Consider the following 21,905-nt stretch of genomic DNA (forward strand, 5'->3'; position numbering starts at 1 on the left):
GTAATTAGAATATTTTTTCGTCAGGAGACGATTCCGAACTCTGAAATTATACCCGTTAGCATATGGGAACTTTCACTTCAATCTTAAGCATGCGGGACTTCGAAATTTTCGAGACTTTGGAGTAAGTGGGGACCTAGTTCAAATACTGCCCGATATTTTATGCTCTCGCATAAAAAGACATTCATCCTTGGAAGTTGATTAAACTTGCTGCTAGGGGTCATAAGGAAAATAAATCTAACAGTGCTTTATTACGCAAATCCCCCCCCCCCCCCCCCCTGCATTCTGTTAAATAATTTGGGAAAATGCCATGAGTGAAAAAAATCTGTGGATAATTTGTCCTTAGAATTTATCGCAACCAGACTTCAGAAAAATCCAACCTTCCCCTGTGGTCCGTGGGTTGTGCTACTAACTAAAACTTTAATTAATAGATAATTTGCACAGAAATGCTGGGGGCTCAGAGCTATTTCAGTAATCTATTGGACACTGGCTTTCAAGCGATATTTGTTTAGCTCAGTACTTTAGTCTTACGTTTATATTTTGAAGTTAGTTAGTGCACAGAGGAATTAGTGGACAGTCTAGAGAGGGATTATCGTACGGTAAGATTGCACCAGTCGACAATCCATTCGGTAGTGTATTGCGGATAAAACTAACAGGTAATCAATCAGTGTATTGAATGTAAAATACTTTGCTGCGTACCGAAACTATTGGAAATCGAGTCCCGTTATACCTATCGTCTTTGGGAGTGAAATCCAAAAGAAATCAGTTGCCCAGAATCCACAACATTCCGATGGGTTACACATGGACAATTCAGTAAACAAATTTTGTTAGAATCATCCGACGTAGTAACAGTGATAAGTAGATTTAATGTCAATGCTTACCTGAGCGAACGAAAAGTTGTATTTTCTAGGGGAAGAGAAACAGGTTGCCCAAGGAAACCGTTCTTCTTTATGACGGTACGTGGGACAGCGGCGGCGTCGTGGGCCGTGCTGCCGTAAAAGCGGACGATATAAAGGCATGTTTTTCTGTAACTCCGCAGGCGTCGAAGCTTTTCCTTTCCAATATTTTTTAACATTATTCCGCACCATATTACGCATCGTTTAAAGTAAACACACCTATTAGAGTAGCTAAAAATCGCTAGTATCGTAGTTTCGTTGCTAAAAAATATCATAAAAAAGTTCAGTTACGTGCGATTCGTGTACATTGAAATTTAGGAGACGAATCGGTCACACGTTGAATGGGCAGGTTCGGTTACAACTTCCTAGCAGAGTGCAACAGCGTCGTATGATTGTTTCCTTTTAAACAGAACGATGGCTACCACGTTTAACTGGAGCATTATGTCTTCGAACTGAATAAAAAAGAAGCATTACAGCAACCGTCATGGTCAGACAGAAATTCCAAAATCAGATGTTGGGTTGTAAGGCGTACCGGCGAGTAAACATATAGCTAAGCTCACAATCTGGTGCTTATGAAGAACACATTGCAGGTTAAGAGAACCGCGCGCAAGAATTATTGTGGAAAGAAGTGTCTAACTGACGTACTGAGAAATGATGAGATGTGATTGAAGTTCTGTATGGCTACAGATACTGTACTAATGAATACCACAGTACGGAAATGAATTGTGGAACAAGGGATATTTCTAAGAAGAGCAATCATAGAAGTTGCACAGATGTAGATAGAAAGAAGGTAAAGACCCTTTGGTAAAAGAAAAAAAATCAATTAACCTGTGAGAGAATGGAGTACAAAAATGCCCAAAAAAAGATAGTAATATAGCAACGTCAGTCATTTAGGGAAAAAAAATAAATAGGAAGAGGGGAGAAGTCAAGGGGAATAGTTACAGGAAGTAAGACACAGAAAAAGTACGGTCGCTGAAAGAGTGATTCAACATATCGAAAAGTAAAAGCAATATTAGGTGAAATTAACACCTGTGGAGTGTAGAGTCAACATTAAGAGTGGATGTGGAGTCCTCTGTTTAACGCAAAGGAGATAACAAATAGGAAGAAAGAGTACACTGAAGATCTCTACTAGGGGTATGACTTGTCTGATGACGTGTTATAAAATGAGATGGGAGCCGATATTGAAGACACAGGGAATCCAGTGTTGGAGATAGATTTTAAAGTAGCTTTGGAAGACATGGGATCAATTAAAGCAGAAGCCGTAGGTAACATCACTTTGGAATTTCTAATTTGAAGAAAAGGCAATCAAACATCTGTGCAAGACTTTCGGGAAAATGACATCGATAAAATCTAGAAGATAGTAAGAGCAGATAAATGTAAGAGCTATCGCATAATCAGCTTAACTTCTTACACATTTAAGTTGATGACAAGATTAACGCGTAGAGGAATGGAGAATATAAAATCGTGGATCTGTTAGATAACCAGTATGGAATCAATACAGGCAGTTCTGGCATTTCACTTGATAATGAGGGCAAGACTTATGAAAAGTCAACACACGTTCATGCCATTTGTAGATCTGGAAAAAAGGTGAAAGATTTTAGAATATTTCAGAAAAATTGGATTAAGTCTATAGAAAGACGAAAATATACGATAAGTATAAGAATCAAGAGAAACAAAAGGAATGGAAGACTTCTAACGAATTGCTCATTTTAGAAAGGGTGTAAGACAGAAATGCAGTCTTTCGCTCCTAGTATGAAATCTGTAATCGAAGGAACAATGATGGAAACGAAAGGAAGATTTATTAGTGGGATTAAAATTCAAGGTTTAACGATATCAATGGTTACATTTACTGATGTCATTGCCAACTTCAGTGAAAGTGGGGCAGAATTGCATGTCCATCTGTCAGTAATAAACAATCCATTGACACAGAATAGGGATTGAGAGGAAACCGAAGAATGACGGAAGTAATAAGAAACAGCAGAAATGTGAATAGTGACAAAGCTAACATCAAAATTGGTGATCGCGAAGTAGATGAAGTAACGACATGACGAACGATCCAAGAAGAACATAAACAGGAAATCAGACCGGCAAAGGGGGCCTGACCAAAAGAAGTCTACTAGTATCAAATATCTGCCTAAATCTACGGAAGACGTTTCTGGTAATGGAGTTTCGGAGCACAGCATTGTATGGTTGTGAAACATGGACTGTGGAAAAACCAGAAGGGAAGAGGATCGAAGAGTGCAAACTAAAAAAAAGGCTACCAAAGCCACATCAAACATTTTATGAAGCCGTAGGCCTGCAATCATCCCCAAGCCAAAGAACACAAGGACAGTATCAATACACAGTTGTACATTACAAATGGGAACAAATTTTAGGCCTCCAACTTGGCAGATATGTGCGGCAGCCAGCTCAGTATCTGAGTCACCTCATGGCTTTAAGAGATAAGGTACATGTGTAGAATACATCGTAGTATTCACAGTCGGACGTAGAGAATAGTGAAGAGATGCAATATCGCCTGACTGTGGTAGCCATGGATCAGGTCTTCCTCTACCAGTCCATAGCTTCCGGTACGTGGCGTCCGGATAGCGCTGCATATTTGCATCGATGTGAGCCATTGCTCCCTCATTCTACAGCCACATTATTTTACAAACCCTTAGTGATGTCCCATACAACAGCAAGAACGTCTCTGAAAGAAATGTCCTGTTATTTCATCTAGTATTACACACATGCCGATGGTATCTGACCACAAAATGTACCAGCATACAAGTTAATATTAGTCCTTTGTAGCTTACTTCTAACCACTAGCATGCGAGGTTTATCGTGTACCCAAATATCAATTTTGTTCGAGGTGACAGTGTGTGAACGTACGAGGGTGTGCTGAAAATAATGGCTCCGATATTACTGCGTGAAAACTCTTACGGGTTTTTACATAGAACAAACGTTGTTATCATTCGACATCTTTATTCTTCAAGTTTACGTATTTATTTTTCAGCATAGCCAGCCGTTGTGGCCGAGTGGTTCTAGGCGCTTCAGTCTGGAACTGCGTGACCGCTACAGTCGCAGGTTCGAATCCTGCGCATGGATCTGTGTGCTGTTCTAAGGTTAGTTAGGTTTAAGAAATTCTAAGTTCTAGGGGACTGATGACCTCAGATGTTACGTCCCATAGTGCTCAGAGCCATTTGAACCAGCCATTTTTCAGCATAGTTACCTTGGCGACCAACATAGTTCCCTCAACGACAGATCATTATCTTCATAACGTCACAGTAGAATGCTTGATCCTGTTGTGGAGACAGCCCAAGGCGTCAGACTATGGCAGGTGTCTCACAGTTCGTGTATGGCCCGGCATTGGCATGCTGAAGGACAGCGTGCACCATGCCTGGATGACGGATTCGAAACTTGATTAGAGCACGCCGTTTCTTATCTCCCAACATAGTTACGTCACACGCTACCACGATACATGCTACAATTCGAAGCCCTCTAGTGCAGAGGGCTGCAAATACGTAGGCATGAAGAATGAAGCTGTAGAATGTTAATGTTTGCTTTATTTAAACAGTTCTAAGAGTTTCTGCTTAAAAATTCGGAGGACTTACTTTTCAGCACAATGTTAATGACGTTTGTTTTCTTTGGAAAGCTGTAAGAGTCTCCACAACAAAAATTCGGTGGCATTACATTCCAGCATGCCCTAGTACATTGGTGAGCAAAACGTAAAATGTGTCACTGCCACGTAACATAGCTCTACGAAACTTGGACCATACGTAGACAGAATTGTTATAGTACAGGAGGTAACTGAAAGAAATAAGCATTGAGACAGACGGATCTGACGCTTTTATTCAAAGACAATAGCTATACAGAAGTGACGGAGATTCATTATTTTCAGGAAGCCCATTGAGGACCCTTGGAATGCGCTGGAGAGACGAACTCCAGGACGTTCACATACACCAGCAACCATGCAGCATTTGTCAACCGTGCTGGTGGAGAAATGGAACCCCCTACCACAAGAACTCGCTACCAACCTTGTGGCCAAAATTGGAGCACGTTGCAGAGTATTCTTTGTCGTCCCTGGTGATCACCGTGTTATCAGCCATGTGCCTAGTTTTATGACGTCCAGGGAACCATCACAATCCGCGGCGACTTCTGAATAATTATTATCTGTCAGTAAAAGTATAATTTCTGTTTGTCTCATTACTAATTTCTTTCATTTGCCTTGTGTACTATACTGTCGCAGCTCTTTCAGTATATGGTTCAAGTTTCACCAAGCTGTCATTGGCCATTGATACATCACGCTAAAATTGCTTTTGTAATTACGTTTGGCAAATCAGTATATAATCACCAGTGAAGATGACTGATTGATTGTTGAGGTTGTTGTAGTTGCATCATTCGAAGACTGGTTTGATGCAGCTCTCATGCTAGTCTATCCTATATAAGCTTCTTTATTTTTGCATAACCAGCACAACCAACATCGATTTGAACCTGCTTATCGTATTCATGCCTTGGTCCCCTTCTATAATTTTGACCCTTAAACTTCCATCCTTAAAAGAATTGACAATGCCTTCACGCGTCTGGATGCCCCTGTCAAACGATCTCTCATTTTTATCCAGTTGTGCCACAAATTTCTTTTTTCCCCAGTCCGATTCAGTGTATCTTCATTTGTTATTCGACCTACCCAGCTAATCTTCTACACACTTTTAGAGCAGCAAATTTCTAAGACTTTTGTTCACGTTTCACATTCTTACAAGGCTACAATATAGACCAACACCTCCGGAAAAGAGTTCCTAACATATAAATTGATATCAGATATTGTTCACGTTTCACATCCATACAAGACTGCAATTTAGACCAACACCTCCGGAAAAGACTTCCTAACATCTAAATTGATATTACATTTTTCACTATTTTCTGCCTTTCAGAAACGCTTTTCTGAACCTGTAAGTCTTCCTTCGTTTTAAAACCCCTCTACTTCGGCTACCATCAGTAATCTTACTGCCCTAATAGCAAAACTCGTCTACTACTTCTAGTTCTTCATTTCCTAATCTAATCTCCTTAGCATAGCATCATGTAATTCGATTATACTCCATATCCCTTGTCTTACTTTGATTGTTGTTCATTTTATAATCTCTTATCAAGGCAGTATCTATTACGTTCAAACAATCCTGTAAATCCTTTGTCATCCCTGAGAGAGTTACAATATCATCGGCAAATCTTAATGTATTTATATCTTGTCGATGGGCTTTAATTCCCTTGGTTTCCTTTATTGCTTGCTCAATGTACAGATTTTAAAACGTTGGGGACAGGCTATGAGATCGTCTCAGTCTTTTCTCAGCTATGATATCCCTTTCATGACCTTTGGCTTTTGTAATTTCTGCCTCGTTTCTGAACATGTTGTAAATAATTAGCTTCCTTGTGTTTTATTATACCTAAGCAGACCCCTGTGTGTGAGTGTATGTGTATTTTTCGCAGCTGCGAACCTCATACTGGATGAATCACCTAAGGCTTGCACCGCCAATTTTACTCCAATGCTAAGCGCCATTGATGTACGGTTTTCACAGAAAAAATGGATTGCTAGTCAGGGGCTCGTATCGTTCGCCAATAAACAGATTACGGTAATGCTTAGAAAGTGTACAGTTGTGCAAGCATACCCTTTTTAAATGCCTGTTGACATAAACACATTAAAAGTAGGGTAAATTACAATGTCAGTGCTGTATGTTACAGGATTATAGTGTGAGTCGTTTGCGAGATATGGTATTTTGGATACTTTTTGCATGGACACTTGCTTGTGCCATTCAAACTGAGTACTTGCTAGGTACGATGTTGTTGTGTTTGGTTGCAGTGTTCTAGTGTATTCCTTGAGTGGAGTGCGACTTGCTAGTTGGTTAGTGTCTCAGTCCAAGCAGCAGGTCGTGAGTGGTCGATGGAATTTACCAATGCAGAAAAAGTCGACATTTCCATGGTGTATGGAGATTGTAGGAAGAGAGCATTTCTTTATTGCACTGTGAATTCGGCAAGACATTCCAATATATGTCAACACGTCGGCAATTATTTATCAACTTCGTCAGCCAGTTATTTGAAAGTTGCAGTGCAAAACCCAGACAACGTAACAGAAGGAAACCCACGACGACAGAAGAGAGGGAGGATTCATGTTCTTGTTTCTGTTGCAGATGATACGCACAAAATGTATCATCTATTTTGTTTAGTGTCACAGCCACATTAACCGATTGCGGCCAGATTAACCACCGAAACATATACTATTGGTCTGCTGATAAATCTTTTTGGCTTCGCCAATTGTAAAATCAACATACATCGAGTGTAAACGCATGGTGTGGGATCAGCTCAAAGGTCCGTTTCTCATAGACCGAACACTGACAGCCGGAAGTCTCACAGCCTCCTAGCAGATCATCTTCCACAGATGCTAGAAGACGTTCCTCTGCAGGCTAGGAGGAACCTGTGGATCATTATGGATGTCCAGCCGATAGAGCACGAAGTACTAGAGCTTGTCTTCACGAATTGTTTCCAAACCGTTGGATTGGACCCAGAGGTCCTGTACCTTAGTCAGCCCGTTCCCCGGATTTTAGGCCGGTAGACTTTGCTTTGTGGGGAGAGCTGAAAGACGCTTTCTGCAACGACATACCAACTGCACCCGATGATATACAACGATGTATTACTGGAGCCTACTCGGACGTCTCCGTTGAAATGCTAGAACGTGTGCAGACAACAAGCGTGTGCTGCTGCTCCAGGTGGTCATTTTGAGCATATCCTGTTGTGGTCAGTTATTTACTTACAGGTCAGAACTCGTATAACTACTGTACGCACTTGTGTTGTTCTCTAGTATGCCCTACCGGAGTTATTATTCAAGTGCCTGTGTGGAAACCTTTCAAAATACGACATCTCGTAAAAGACTCACACTAGAATCCTACAAAAAACACTACGGAAATCCTAATTTACAGCACTACAACCCTTCAATAAACACCTCTGACATTCTAATTTACCCTACTTTCAGTTTGTTGATGTCAATAGGCACCGACGAATTTAAAAAAGTGTATGTTAGCACGAAAAATATACTTTCTAGGTATTATTACAGTCTGTTGATTGGCTAAAAATACAGGCCCCTGAATAGCAATGCATTCTGTGAAAACCGCACAACAATAGCCCTTTCCATTTGTGCAAGTCATATGGTCAGTATTGCCTCACGTGTTAATACCTGACGATTTGCTTAAAGTCGGAAATTGTGACTGGAATATGCAGTGCTGTAAACACCAATGCCTAAAATGTACTCGACGTGGATAGTGCTCATCTTGCGCTATCTCTAAATATTCACAGGCTACACGCTCCCCTCCAGCATGACTTATGCCCAAAGCTTTCGCCATTTGTTGAGTGCAGGAGGGCGGTTCCATATCGAGGTGTCTCAAAATGACTTCCTCAAAGACAACTGTTCGATCCGAGTGTGAATGGCTACAAATACCAAACAATATTTACGAGGCATAACATACAGAGTAAATTTATCGATACAATATGCCACTTCAGTACCCATACAAATAATAACAATCACAGAAATGACACTTTCTTGCGTGAATGCATCAGTTATGGAAACACTACTCGAGGAAAATACCGACTCTACATGGAATTTTCAGGCATATCTAGGCTTTGTCTCAGTCTCTCTGAACCTCGAATGCTGCGGAATATTTCTGTTGAGAAATTTTTCTACACGTAACGGCGCTACAGCATTACCGTTGCCATCAAGCTTGCCGTATGCAAGTAGAATATAGATCACTTTCGCCCGTGCGCCGATGTATATCACAAAGCTGCAAATAACATTAATGTATTGGAGTACAACACCACCACCTAGTTATGACGAAAACAACTGATTACTGTAAGATGCAGCTTTTGGTCAGTAGAGCTGTTTTGTGCCATCAGTGACGCACTTCTAACGGATAATTAGTAACATACCTAATTAAAATTCCGAGCACTGCAGCTCGGCTGCAACGATTCTCTAACATAAACGTCCAAGAGTCTCAAAATATTCATTTTCTATAGAAATCTTTCCTGCTGATAGACGATCAGCTTGCTATGCCATACAGCATACGAAGCTTTTTAGGTATTTTTCGCATGTACTCTTTAATGAATAAACACAAGGTATATTGATAATGAAAAATCATCTAGAGAAGAGGAAGATCAGTATCTTTGCACGGAGAGCTGAATATGATTTCAGTGAAGGTTTTGTCTTACATGGACATACAAAAATATTTAAACATAGAAACTTCCTTCGCATACCAGATGTGTTCCGTAATAACACTGGAGCGAAATACGCAACTTCATATTCCTTCATTTTAAGCCAACAGAAGAGAACGAGCAATCTCATGTTTATTCATTCTTTCATCTTTTAAAAGCACTCGTAACTACATTCACTCCCTTGTTAAAGAATATCTTTCGTGCATCGCATTATATTCCTTTGTGTAATCAAGTCCTACAGTAAGATTATTAACAAGTCAGCCATAATCTCAAGACAATGTTGACACAGTGTTGAGACCTAACGAAGCTTTAATTAAAACGAGATAACTCACACAAAACCTGAAGAATATTAAATATACACCTGCACTGAGGGGTATCCGAGGAATGAGGACGAAGTATTTCTGGCATCTGACCAGCTAAATATCTTAGTAGACAGAAGACAGCGATGATACCTCAGAAATGAAAATAGTTTGAACAGATACTGTATTTATCGAACTCTCACTTTAATTAATACAGACTATTTCTACATCAAAATCTATATCGAAACTCTGAAAACCAACCTCAAGTGCATGGAGGAGTGTACTTCCCTTTGTACCAGTTATTAGGCTTCTTCCAAATTACATTCACGTATGGAGCGAGGAAAGAATGAGTTTTTAAATGCCCCTGTGAGCATTGTAATTAATCTAGCTTTGTCTTCGCGTTCCCTACTGGAGCGATACGTAGGGGTTTTAGTGTATTGCTAAAGTAATCATTTTGAAATTTCGCACGCAAGCTTTCTCGGGATAGTTTGCCTCTGCCTTCAGGCGTATATCAGTTCAGTTTCTCCAAAGTCTCTGTGATACTCTCCCAAAGGTCAAATAAACCTGCGACCTGGGACTAAACCTCAGTGACCGTTTCAAACACTACGAAGTCCTGCACTTAGATTTTTACATGAGCTGAACGATTTCAACTGGTCTCGCAGATACTGTTGATATAGGACACAAAGCTTTTATGTTTCCTGAAGGGTACGAATTTTCATTTTTGAATATTTAAAGCCAGTTTCCAGTCTTACAACCACTTTGAAATCTTAACAAAATCCGACTGAATACGTGCGCAGGTTTTTCGAGCAGTACCACGTTACAGATAATTACTTCATCCGAGAAAATTATGAGGCTACTATTAAAATAGTGTGCAAGCTCATCAATATATAACATGAACAGTATTGCTTCAAAGACTCTAGTAGTTAATTCTACGTCTGTCGATGATTCCCTACCCAAGATTACTTGCTGCATCTTTCCTACCAAAAAGTCCTCAAGCTAGTCACAAATTTCGCTTGATGTCCCATGCGAACGTATTTATGATAATAAGGTAAGAAATATAGCATCTACCCTATTGGCTTGGTCAAATTGAGAAAAGTGCGGGCTGGTTTTCATATAATCGGTGTTTTCGCAGTCTTTGCTGTCTACCATAGAGGAGGCCATTCTGCTTAAGATGCACTACGATTGATCTCAGAAGATGTTCAAAATATATACAATAAATGGATATAAAAGTTGATGGAGTTAATTTTGTAGATCACTTCCGCTTCCATCATTATAGACTACTTTCCTACAACTAGTGGGCACTGATCTTTGTTAGAGTGATCTACAGTATATTATACACTGACAGAAAAGAAGCGCAACACCAAGAAGGCGTTATGCGACATAAACGAAAGTTGGTGGGTTTGTTTCTACATATGAAAGATGACGTCTGATTTCGCGCGAGTCGCTTAAGAATGGAGCTAGTAGCTCCACGATGAATAAGAAAATCAGCTTTGCTTTGAGTACATGGTGTAAGGATCGTGAGCTTTACTTACCTTTGACGCTGGACGTGGTGAGTTGATGTTAGTCAAGAACACCTTTATGGAGACAAGGACGCCATTATCAACACGTCTCGGAGTTTGAACGTGGTCGCATAATAGGCCTACGAGACGATGGATGTTTCTTCTAGAACTGCAGAAAGACTAGGCAGGAACTTAACCACAGCACATGATTGCCGGCAGCGGCGGTCACGAGAACGTACGGTCGCAAGCAGGCTGGGTTCCGGACGGCCACGTGGCACTACAGAAAGGGAGGACCAACGTGTACGGTATGTGGCTCTGTCGCATCGTACTGCAGTGGCAGTTTGAGCAGCAGTTGGCATCACAGTGACACAACGGAACTGCTACGAATCGGGTACTTCAAGGACAGCTCCGAGACAGACGCCCAGTAGTATGTATTCCACTGGCCACAAGCCACCGCCATTTGCGTCTTAGTGGTATCAGGCGAGAGGTCATTGGAGCGCTGATGCTCTTTTTCTGATAAAAGCCGGTTCTGCCTCGGCGGCAGTCGGCACTGTGCGTTGGTTAGGAGGCCAGTTGAGGGCCGGCAACCAAACTATCTGTCTGCCAGACATACTGGACACACATCTGGAGTTCTGGCCTGGGGTGCGATTTCGTACCACAGTAGGAGTGCTCTCGTGGTTGTCCCACGCACCCTGAATGCAAAATTGAATGTCAGTCTGACGATCCGACGGGCTGTACTGCCATTCATGAACGGCGTTAAAGAGTAATTCTTCAGGATGTCCCGGTGAAGCGTTGTCGTGTTGAACAATCGGGTTTCTACCGGTTATCCGACTTTTTCTTGCACGATATTTCAAATGATTCGCACTCTTGTCAGGTGCTGTCTGATACTGATTCCAGCGTGGAACGAGTGCGGTACTTGTGGGTGTGCCGTGATAGGCAATCCGTCTGCGGTCCGCCGAGCGTCAAGTGCTCTGTGCGTGGTATGCGCCGACCAATAGCAGCGGCTGTTCCGCAGGCAGTGAGCTTACTTTGTGGCTAATTAGCCGTTGTCAGCCTTGCTGTATGAAATACTCAATGACGTCCAAGTCTAGCTAGACATTTTATCTTTCGTTCTCTTCATTGCTCAACAATAGCTGACTTCGTTGCCTGTCTCAGTTTGGTATGCCTTTGGTGTTCTTTGCACCTGATGTCAGCGGTCCTACTCGTCTGGCCGAGGTATGCCATGCGACATTCACGTCCGTTTTCTGTAGATCCAGGTCATCATTCACACTCCATATCGGAGACTTAATCTTGGGGTTTGGATGGAGCTGATGGGAGAAAAGTTCAGCGGTGCTCTCCCGGACATATACAGGAACATATTGATCTCGACGTACTTCCTATATGGGGGTCTACTCTACGAGCAAACGAACATTGTGGCAAAGCGAGCCTTCTGTCTGGTGGTTGCCCATCTCTTTGTGGAGAGATTTGAAGAGGAGACACTTACATCGGCCCGAGATTAATCGAACTGTTATAGGTAAGTGGATGACAGCTTTGTTATATGGCCCCACTGTGGGAAAACCTCACTGTTCTCTTGGACCACCTAACCCCACGCCACGCTAACATTCCATTCACCATGGAACTGGAGAAGGATGGGCAACTCCCATTTCTAGATGTACTAGTCAAGAGGAAGGCGGAAGGTATATTAAGTTACATTGTGAACCGCGAGTCCACTCACACTAACTTGTATCTGCAAGCCAGTAGTTGCCACTATCCGCACAGAAAAATGATGTACTCAGGACTTTGGTTCACCGGGCACAATTCATCAGATCTCGATAATTTGGCGACGAAGGCAGAACACCTACAATCTGTGTTCTCGAAAAATGAATATTCTTCTCGAGATGTTCAAAAGGCACAGCGCCCTGTTTCCCGGCCAGATGTGTACGAAGTGTTAGAAGAAGAAACGAAGAAGGTTCGCATTTTTTCCATATGTAGGTCCAGCATTTGCTAAAATCGTAGAATTCTCCTCAAACATAACAACAAGAGCGTGTTCTATCTACCCACCAAGAGTAAGGCTGTGATAAGAAGTTTCTTTGACTATAACTCAAACCCTGGTTCGAAACCCGCAACCGCTTAAAATTTGATTAATAATCAGCATTCGCGGCCGAAGACTTCAAGCATAAGAAGTCATCCTCATTCTGTCAAAGAGGGTGGGCAGAGATTCAGGGCACTGTCTTGTCCTTGGGGTGGGAAACTGCCTCTGAAGGCGGAATATCAGCAATGAGCAACGGCATGAGGATGTAGAAGCCAATGGAAACCACTGAATTCAAGATAGATAACGTTTATCCATAGGACATATGGCCTGTAACTAAAAAAGTGTCATGATGATCTCTCAGTTGGCAAAAGACTCAGGAATAGTCTCACAGGTGACCATAAAAAAAGATTGAGTTGCTAACGAACGGATAACGTTCTACGAGTGGTGGGAAGGGGGGGGGGGGGGGGCGTGGAATGTCAGAAGCTTGAAAGCGGTACAGAAGCTATAAAATCTGGGAAGGGAAATGTAAAGGCTCAATCTAGATAGAGTATGGCGTCAGTGAAGTGAAATCGAAATAAGACTGGGATTTATGGTCAGATGAGCATTGGGTAATATCAACAGCAGCAGAAAATTGTATAAAGGAAGTGGGGTTCATTATGAAAAGGAAGATAGGGCAGAAAATATGTTACTGTGAACAGTTCAGTGATAGCGTTGTTCTTATCAAAGTTAACATAAAACCAACATCGACAACGGTTGCTGGGATATACAAGCCGACATCGCAAGATGAAAATGAAGAGATAAAGTATATGAGGATACTGAATGGGTAGTACAGTACATAAAGGGGTTCAAAATGGTTCAAATGGCTCTGAGCACTATGGGACTCAACTGCTGAGGTCATAAGTCCACGAGAACTTAGAACTACTTAAACCTAACTAACCTAAGGACAACACACACATCCATGCACGAGGCAGGATTCGATCCTGCGACCGTAGCGGTCGCGCGGTTCCAGACTGTAACGCCAGAACCGCTCGGCCACCAGCGGCCGGCACATAAATGGGGATGAAAATCTAATAGTCATGGAGGACTGGAATGCAGTTGTAGGGGAAGGAGTAGAAGAAATGGTTACAGGAGAATACGGGCTTGGGACAAGGAATGAGAGATGATAAAGGCTAATTGCGTTCTGTAATAAATTTCATGTAGTAATATCGAATACTCTGTTCATGAATTACAAGAGGACGAGGTATACTTACAAGGGGAGGCCGCCAATTGTGAAATTCAGATTCGATTCATACTGCCCATAATAAAAGCTCATGGCCACAGGTGTAACGTGGCAAAGCACCAAGATGCACTTCTCAGCCGTTGTCGACAAAATGGACAGTTAAAAGAAACCGTTGCGGTGAGATACTCTCTACGAGTAACAATTTTCTACAGCGTCGTGGCGCAGCGGTAAGCGCTCGGGTTCATAATCCGAAAGTCGCCGGATAGAATCTCGCGCCATGCAATTTTTTTATTATTAGTTTTTTGTAATTCATATATATAAACTATTAATGAATTGCTTATGCATCTTGGTGAAGGCGGATCGCTCTCCAATTGTACCGCCTCCATTTTTCCGTTTGTTTAACAGGGTGTACCAAAGCTCTCACGTCCGCACTGATTATATATATATAATTCCCGGCAATCAGTTGCAACAATGATGAATATAATAAGTTGTTGAAAGTCGTTTGTCGTGGAAAAACTGGCGACTTCGAACACCATTATGTTTTCCGCAAACGAAGTTGTATTTCACAAATGTTATTAATTGTCTTCATAATGTTAACCACGTATAGTTAACGGAAGACGTAGAAACGATATTCCGAAACGAATACGTATAGCGTAAGTCAAACATTCGAATTAGAATAGAGACCCTACGAACACAAATTTGCTGTGGCAGGTATGAAGTATAAACTCCGTTACTCGCTCGTTACACTTGTAGGACAGATGTTGAATGGGCCGAAACGAGCCGCCGCATAACAGCGTAGTTGCCTGCTAACTTCGAAAGAAGGTAGATGCGGTCCCTAGCGCAACTTATAACATCGTCGAAAATCAGTGCGGACGTGAGAGCTTTGGTACACCCTGTTAAACAAACGGAAAAATGGAGGCGGTACAATTGGAGAGCGATCCGCCTTCACCAACATGCATAAGCAATTATTAATGTTTGAATTACAAAAAACTAATAATAAAAAAAATTGCATGGCGCGAGATTCGACCCGGCGACTTTCGGATTACGAACCCGAGCGCTTACCGCTGCGCCACGACACTGTAGAAAATTATTAATTGTAGAGAGTATTTCACCGAAACGGTTTCTTTTAACTGTCGATTTTCTCGACAACGGCTGAGAAGTGCATCTTGGTGCTTTGCCACATTACACCTCTGGCCATGAGCTTTTATTATGAGCAGTATGAATCGAATCTGAATTTCACAATTGGCGGCCTCCCCTTGTTAGAAAAGGCCGGGTGATACGGGAAGATTTCAGTTGGACTACATTATGTTCAGGCAGAGATTCCGGAATCAGGTACTGGATTGCAAGGCGTACCCAGAAGCAGATATAGACTCAGATCACAATGCAGTAGTGATGAAGAGTAGGCTGAACTTTAAGAGATTAGTCAGGAAGAATCTATACGCAGAGAAGTGGGATATGGAAGTACCAAGGAATGAAGAGATGTGCTTGAAAGTCTCTAATGCTCTAGATATGGCAATAAGGAATAGCTCAGTATGCTGTAAGTTGAAGAGGAATGGGTGTCTCTAAAAAGGGCAAGCACCGAGGTTGGAAAGAAAAACATAGGTATAAAGAAGGTAACAGCGAAGAAACTATAGGTAACAGAAGAAATACCTCACCTGATAGATGAAAGAAGAAAATACAAAAATGTTCACGGAAATTCGGAAATACAGAAATACAAGTGGCTGAGGATAGAAATAAATAGGAAGTGTAGGGAAGTTAAGATGAAATGACTGCAAGGAAAATGTGAAGAAATCGAAAAAGAAATGATTGTCGGAAGGACTGACTCACTATATAGGGAAGTCAAAACAATTAAATTAAATTAAATTAAAAGCAAGGGTGGTATCATTAAGAGTGCAGTGGGAATTCCACTGTTAAATGCAGAGCAGAGAGCGTACTTGGACGGCATTGAGAACTTCATACAGTAAAACCCACAACAGATAGTAACCAAAAAGTACGCGCAAAGCGTTCGGAAGAGCTGCGGCTAAAATAAAACACAGCGATCGCTGCTATTGGTCTGCGCATACAACTGACAGACGCTCCACAAGGCGCAGACGTAGTGCGTGTCACAACATATGCATAAATACAGGACTCATTCCACACTGTAGTCAGTATCAGACAGCATATGCAAAAGACAGCGAATCATGCAGTTGAAATATCGTGCAAGGGAAATGGGATAACCGGTGGAAACCCAGTTGTTCAACATGAGAGCATTCCAGTGGATGTATTCTAACAAGATGATGCTCGCCAAATATCGCTGTTGTAACCCAACACGCTCTTCAGGGTCTCATCACATTCCCTTACCCTGCTCGATCACCAGTTTTGTCTCATCATAGGTCGATAACTCCAGCGTCATTAACAGACAGCGTAAATCGTTCCTGTCATGACCGAAGAAGTGCAACAGGCATGGAACTCTATCTCAGAAACTGCCATAAGGCACCTGCTTGCTTGCATTCATCATTCTGGCGGTGACATCGATTATTAATGTTCCAGTAATTCACATGTACAATGACTTGTCTTGCACTTAGAGTAACCTATGATCTTGCGATGTTGATGACTTAAGCATGTTACCTAGACAAATGTATCCACGAAGTTTCATTAGTGTAGATTAATTAATTTTTGATGTTTCGTTTTTCTCCGTCAGTGTAGCTGAAAGAAGGGCTAATTCAGCTGCAGATACGGTGTAGAATCAGGAATGAATTCCATCAGGCCCTGAAGCTTTGTTAAATTTCAGCGATTTCAGCTGGTTCTTAGAGCCACTAACACAAATATCCAAATCACTCATCTGTGTAGTGGTGCGAGAATTAAAATGGGACAGTATTCCTGTACATTCATTTTCAAAGGAACAATTGAAACAGAGTTCAGTGTTTCTCCTTTTGCTTTGGTACCCTCAGTTTAAGCCTCTGGATTTTCCCTGAGTAATAACTTCTGAAAACATTGCGGGAAGACTACCGTGATATGATGGATAATTAAAATACTAATCGTTCTTGATCGCAAGGACTCAATGAAAAATCATCTTCAGACCATGTCTCATCAGATGTTGAACAAAGACGACGGCTGGAGCGTTGGTAAGTGTCGGAGGACACCATTGGTAATTGCTCAGCTGAGCAGTTAACGCTGGAGTCTTCCAACACTTACCAACGCTCCAGCCGTCATCTCTGTTCATCATCTGATGAGCAGTCAGCAGAGATGTCCTCCGTTACTTACCAGTGCTGTAGCCGTTGGCTATATTCACCGTCTGGTGAGACATGTTGAAGACGGTCTTTGATAAAATCGAAATCGGATACAATTTTGATATGTGATTATTAATTTTGAGTAAATTCTAGCGATCAAGGCTGATTGGTATTTTAATTCATCTTCTATGAGTGTCTGAACACTAACTTTGGTACCATTAGCAGCCTTTTGGTATTACCAGAACATCTTGGGGTTTCGTGGAGGATTCTTCGATAATGTTCTGCTATGGTAGTCGCTGAACGTTTCACGCGTTGCCCTCTTGACAACCAAATATGTTTCATTCAGCGTTTCAGTATCTACAGGGTGTTCGGAAATTCCCATCACAAACTCCTAGGACTTCCACAAGGGATTAAGTACATAATATTTTGAATCGAACCCATGCACGGAAATGTTGCGTTTCCGTGCTACATCCGTTGAAAAGATGTTGGTAACGAGACGTTTTTTACAACCAATTTATTAGGCGTGACCCAGTACTTCACTTGGTTTACAATTCTACTTACTAATAACCAAAGAAACACGAGAAATTGTTCGTGTAATCGTTGAGGGGCTCTCTTCAACTTTGTACAACACGCCAATTCTGAAGTGCAGCGACTGCTTGGAGCGCTACCTGGAGCTTCACCAGCTGACGGTTACGGTATCCTTTCTCGAAGCCGTTGCTTCATTGTGCTAAAAAAAGGTATACTCTATGGAGTTGAACGTTTTGGATAACGATCTTGATACAGCCGACAAGCGACTCTTCCTCTACCATGAGCTTCAGATACAGAAGGATCACGTCGGTGTATCCTGCAAACATGTACTCAACCATATTGCTCTAACACTCATAGACACGTGAATGAGTTTCGAACCAGGTCAGAGACGAAGGATAGACGTCAAATGACATCAGCAGACCGGAGGTTACCAACCCCTCCCCCCTCCGCTCTCACGGTGACTGCCTTGTTGGATACCTACCTAGCAAACATGTTTTAAAACGACAGTAGGACCCTAACTGTATGTTTCCGGTCGTGCGTAACAGCTCTATGCTTTGTTTTACACCTATTATGCTGCAGTCTCTGTTTCTTCAGAAGGTTCTTTACAGTGAATGTGTACCGTGGAGGATTCCTCCCATCATGTCCTCTTCTACAAGGCACGTATACACACTGACGAGCGAAAACATTATGGCCACTTGCTTAACACCTTGTTTATCCTTGCCGGCCGCTGTGGACGAGCGGTTTTAGGCGCTTCAGTGTGGAACCGCGCTTCTGCTACGGTCGCAGTTTCGAATCCTGCCTCGGGAATGGATGTGTGTGATGTCCTTAGGTTTTAGTTAGGTTTAAGTAGTTCTAAGTCTAGGGGACTGATGACCTCAGATGTTAAGTCGCATAGTCGCGTAGAGCCATTTCAACCACTTGTCCGTCTTTGGAACGAAATACATAACAGATTTTGCGTTCCACGGATCCAACAATTTGTTGGTAGGTTTGTGGAGGTATGTGGAACCGCGCTTCTGCTACGGTCTTGTAATTCGCGTAAGGGGTCGCTGATCTGCGTACGAAGTGGTGGCGCTCGATAGCGACCCTGATGGGTTCCATAGGATTTACATCAGGTGAATTTTATCGCCGAGACATCAGCGTGAGTTCACTATTGCTCCTCAAACCACTGTAGCACGGTTCCAGTTCCGAGACAAGGACAATTATTCTGCTGAAAGATGGCATCGCCATCGCAGACGACATCAAGCATGAAGGGATGCAGGTGGTTCGAAGCTGTCAGCGCGTCTTGGATTACTACCATACGTCTCATGCAAGCGCAGGTAAATGTCTCCCACAGCATAATACTACTCCCACCGGCCTGCATCCGTGGCGCACTGCACTTTTCGAGCGGTCGTTCATCTCAGTGACGGCGTTTGTGCAGACGACCATCGACCTCGTGTAGCAAAGATGTGATACAGCCGAAAAGACGACACGTTACCGTCACTCGACAGTCGAATCCCAATGGTCTAGTGTCCACTGTAGCGTAATTGACGATGTCGTTTGGCCAACATGTGAACATATAGGATTGGTCTGCTGTATAGCTCCATGTTCAACAACGCAAGATGATCGGTGTGCTCCGAAACACTTGTGCGTGCAACAGTATTGTGCTCTTACGGCAGAGACACCACAGATCACCAACTACCCTTCTTTCCAGAACAGACCAGCCTCCGAACCCCACTTTCTGTGAAGGTTCGTGGACGTCCAACCATTTAGCGTCTGTTGGTAGTTTTACTGTCCTTCTAACTCTCTCCGTAGGTACCCGCGACAGTAGCAAGTTAACATTCGACCAACTTCGCCGTTTTCGAAATACTTGTTCACAGGCTCTGCGTAATAATAATCTGCCCTTTGACGATGTCGCTTATCTCAGTGGATTTCTCCATTTGCAGCCCATAACTTCTCTAGGGTGATCCTCCGTCCGTGTCTGCTCCGCTTGGATATTTTTGTTACCGTGTCATGTGCGCGCAACGCCATCAGGAGGCATCCTGCATTGCGGTGGGCAGTGGTCATAATGTTTTGGCTGTTCACTGTATACCAACTGCATGCCTCCAAATCTAAGCCACATTTCTTCCAGTGACTCCTCTCCGGAACTAAATGTTTCCAGTTCCTTATTGAGATAACGACACTACTGTCCCGTTATCTAGTTTGCTGAAAATTAAAAACCTTCTGCTTGTACTACTCTCGCTTTGTACTTTGGTAAAACCTGTTGCTACAGCAGCTTCATTGTCACTAATACCAGTTTCCGTGTGGACGTCCTCAAAGAAATGAGGGCTGTTTGTTCGTCTTACATCCAAAATTGTTTCATCATCAGTGGGCTTCCGAACAATCTGCTCTAAAATTTGGCAATATTTCTTAGGACGCCTTAATATGTCCGCCGCTTGGAAAACGGAAATTTTCCGAATGTTGCATGATTACAGTCTCTTCAAAGAACGAAATTACGTGCAGAGAACTTACGTACTAGTCAACTTTAATGTTGTCACTAGGTAGTAGTTTCTTGTTTCTAATGCTCTCACGCCGATGATTCCACATAAGCTTCAGCATGTATGACGTGAAGGGTAATCACATAAAGTTGTCCATGTGACCGAGGGCCGTCATGTAGAATAACGAGAAAACGTTTTTGAATTTTCTTTTACTTTCTCTATTTTTCTCATCCATGTATCGCTATACGTAACTCACCCGTTTGTAATCGCAATTTTCATTTTAAATTTCTATGTAGATGGCGAAATGAGTTATAGGGTGATGTACTATGAACGACTACACTGATGTATTCTTTTATGAATAATTAGTGTCTGTTCTTTTGGCCATATCCGAAGGAACTGACACCATAGAGAATTCGCAGCTGTGTACCATCGTATGTACATTGACGGGGATCACTGCTGTCAGCTGCAGCAGGACATTACGTGGAATCAGCACGACGAGTGAAAACGTCTACCGGACCAGGATTCGAACCTGCGATCTCCTACTTGCCAGGCAGGTGCGTTAACCACTGCGCCATCCGGGACACAGCACTTTCGCAACTGCTCGGGCTATCTCGGCCCGCCTCGCAGCCCATCCACATTCCCACTGATCGCCACATATCCGCAGTCTCTGTCCATTCCTCCGTGCTCGCTACTCTGATATTCCCACGGGGGATCGGACGTATTTGTGCATCTGCTCTGAAGAAGGTGTATGGACGCGGACTGCTGATAGGTAACTCTCGGTGGGAGTGCGGACGGGCCTTGAGTTGTGGCGAGATAATCGGCGCAGTTGCGACAGCGCTGCGCTTCGCATGGAGCAGTGGTTTAAAGCTCCTCTCTGGTAAGAAGGAGATCCAGTTTTCTAATCCCAGTTTACTGCCGCTGATTCCGCGTAATGTCGCACTGTAGCTGACTGCAATGATCGCCTTCAGTTTACATATGTTGTATTCTTCTTACAATCTATCCAAAGAAGGTGGGATGGTGACTGTGTGCGTCTCTAAGTGGTGGTAAAAAATAATGAGAAGGTCGTGAAGTGTGAGAAATTTACAAAAATTATAAAAGCACTCCAGATTCATGAGTCTTTCGGTGCAAGTCACAAACTGTCGCTTTTTTCCAGCGTGCTCAAAGGGATGTACAATAACAGTGAAAGGGATTAAGATGGAAAAGGTAGTGGGCACTAGAATGTGTGCTCATTGAGTATTTACGTGATAATTCTTACAGACTTTCCGCTCCAGTTTCCGCCCCGAACAACTCAATGAAGCGTTCAGGAGTGTATTGTTCGCAAGTATATGAGTGCCTTTAAATTGTGGAGGAAAAGGGTTAACAGCATAAGGGTTCTTGTGGAATACGTAAAACACGTAATGCAAATGCCAAGGTGTTTAGTAATGTCACAACCTCTAGAAGTAGTGGAATTTCATCAGTAAAGGATAATTATGATACATGAAGCGTTGAAAGGCTTTGAGGCCAGAAATAGTACAAATTTGGATGTATCAACGAGTACATAATTTATGTCATTAACTTTGTATGTGGTTTGA

At 42.5% G+C, this 21,905-nt stretch overlaps 1 protein-coding gene and 1 non-coding gene across 2 annotated transcripts in view; both read right to left on the bottom strand.

The window, feature by feature from the left end:
• The window catches only part of LOC126482143 (uncharacterized), a 58,216-nt gene extending 40,786 nt beyond the window's left edge, over positions 1–17,430 (bottom strand). Inside the window, exon 1 of the mRNA XM_050106120.1 lies at positions 17,388–17,430. Within this exon, the coding sequence (XP_049962077.1) occupies positions 17,388–17,430 (43 nt within the window). The remainder of the gene's footprint in view (positions 1–17,387) is intronic.
• Positions 17,431–20,842: 3,412 nt separating this feature from the next.
• Trnaa-ggc (transfer RNA alanine (anticodon GGC)) lies at positions 20,843–20,915 on the bottom strand. The gene has a single exon. It is a non-coding gene; the product is annotated as a tRNA-Ala (tRNA).
• Positions 20,916–21,905: the final 990 nt, after the last annotated feature.

This window comes from Schistocerca serialis, chromosome 5 (assembly GCF_023864345.2).
Source record: "Schistocerca serialis cubense isolate TAMUIC-IGC-003099 chromosome 5, iqSchSeri2.2, whole genome shotgun sequence".
NCBI classification, from domain to species: Eukaryota; Metazoa; Arthropoda; class Insecta; order Orthoptera; family Acrididae; genus Schistocerca; species Schistocerca serialis.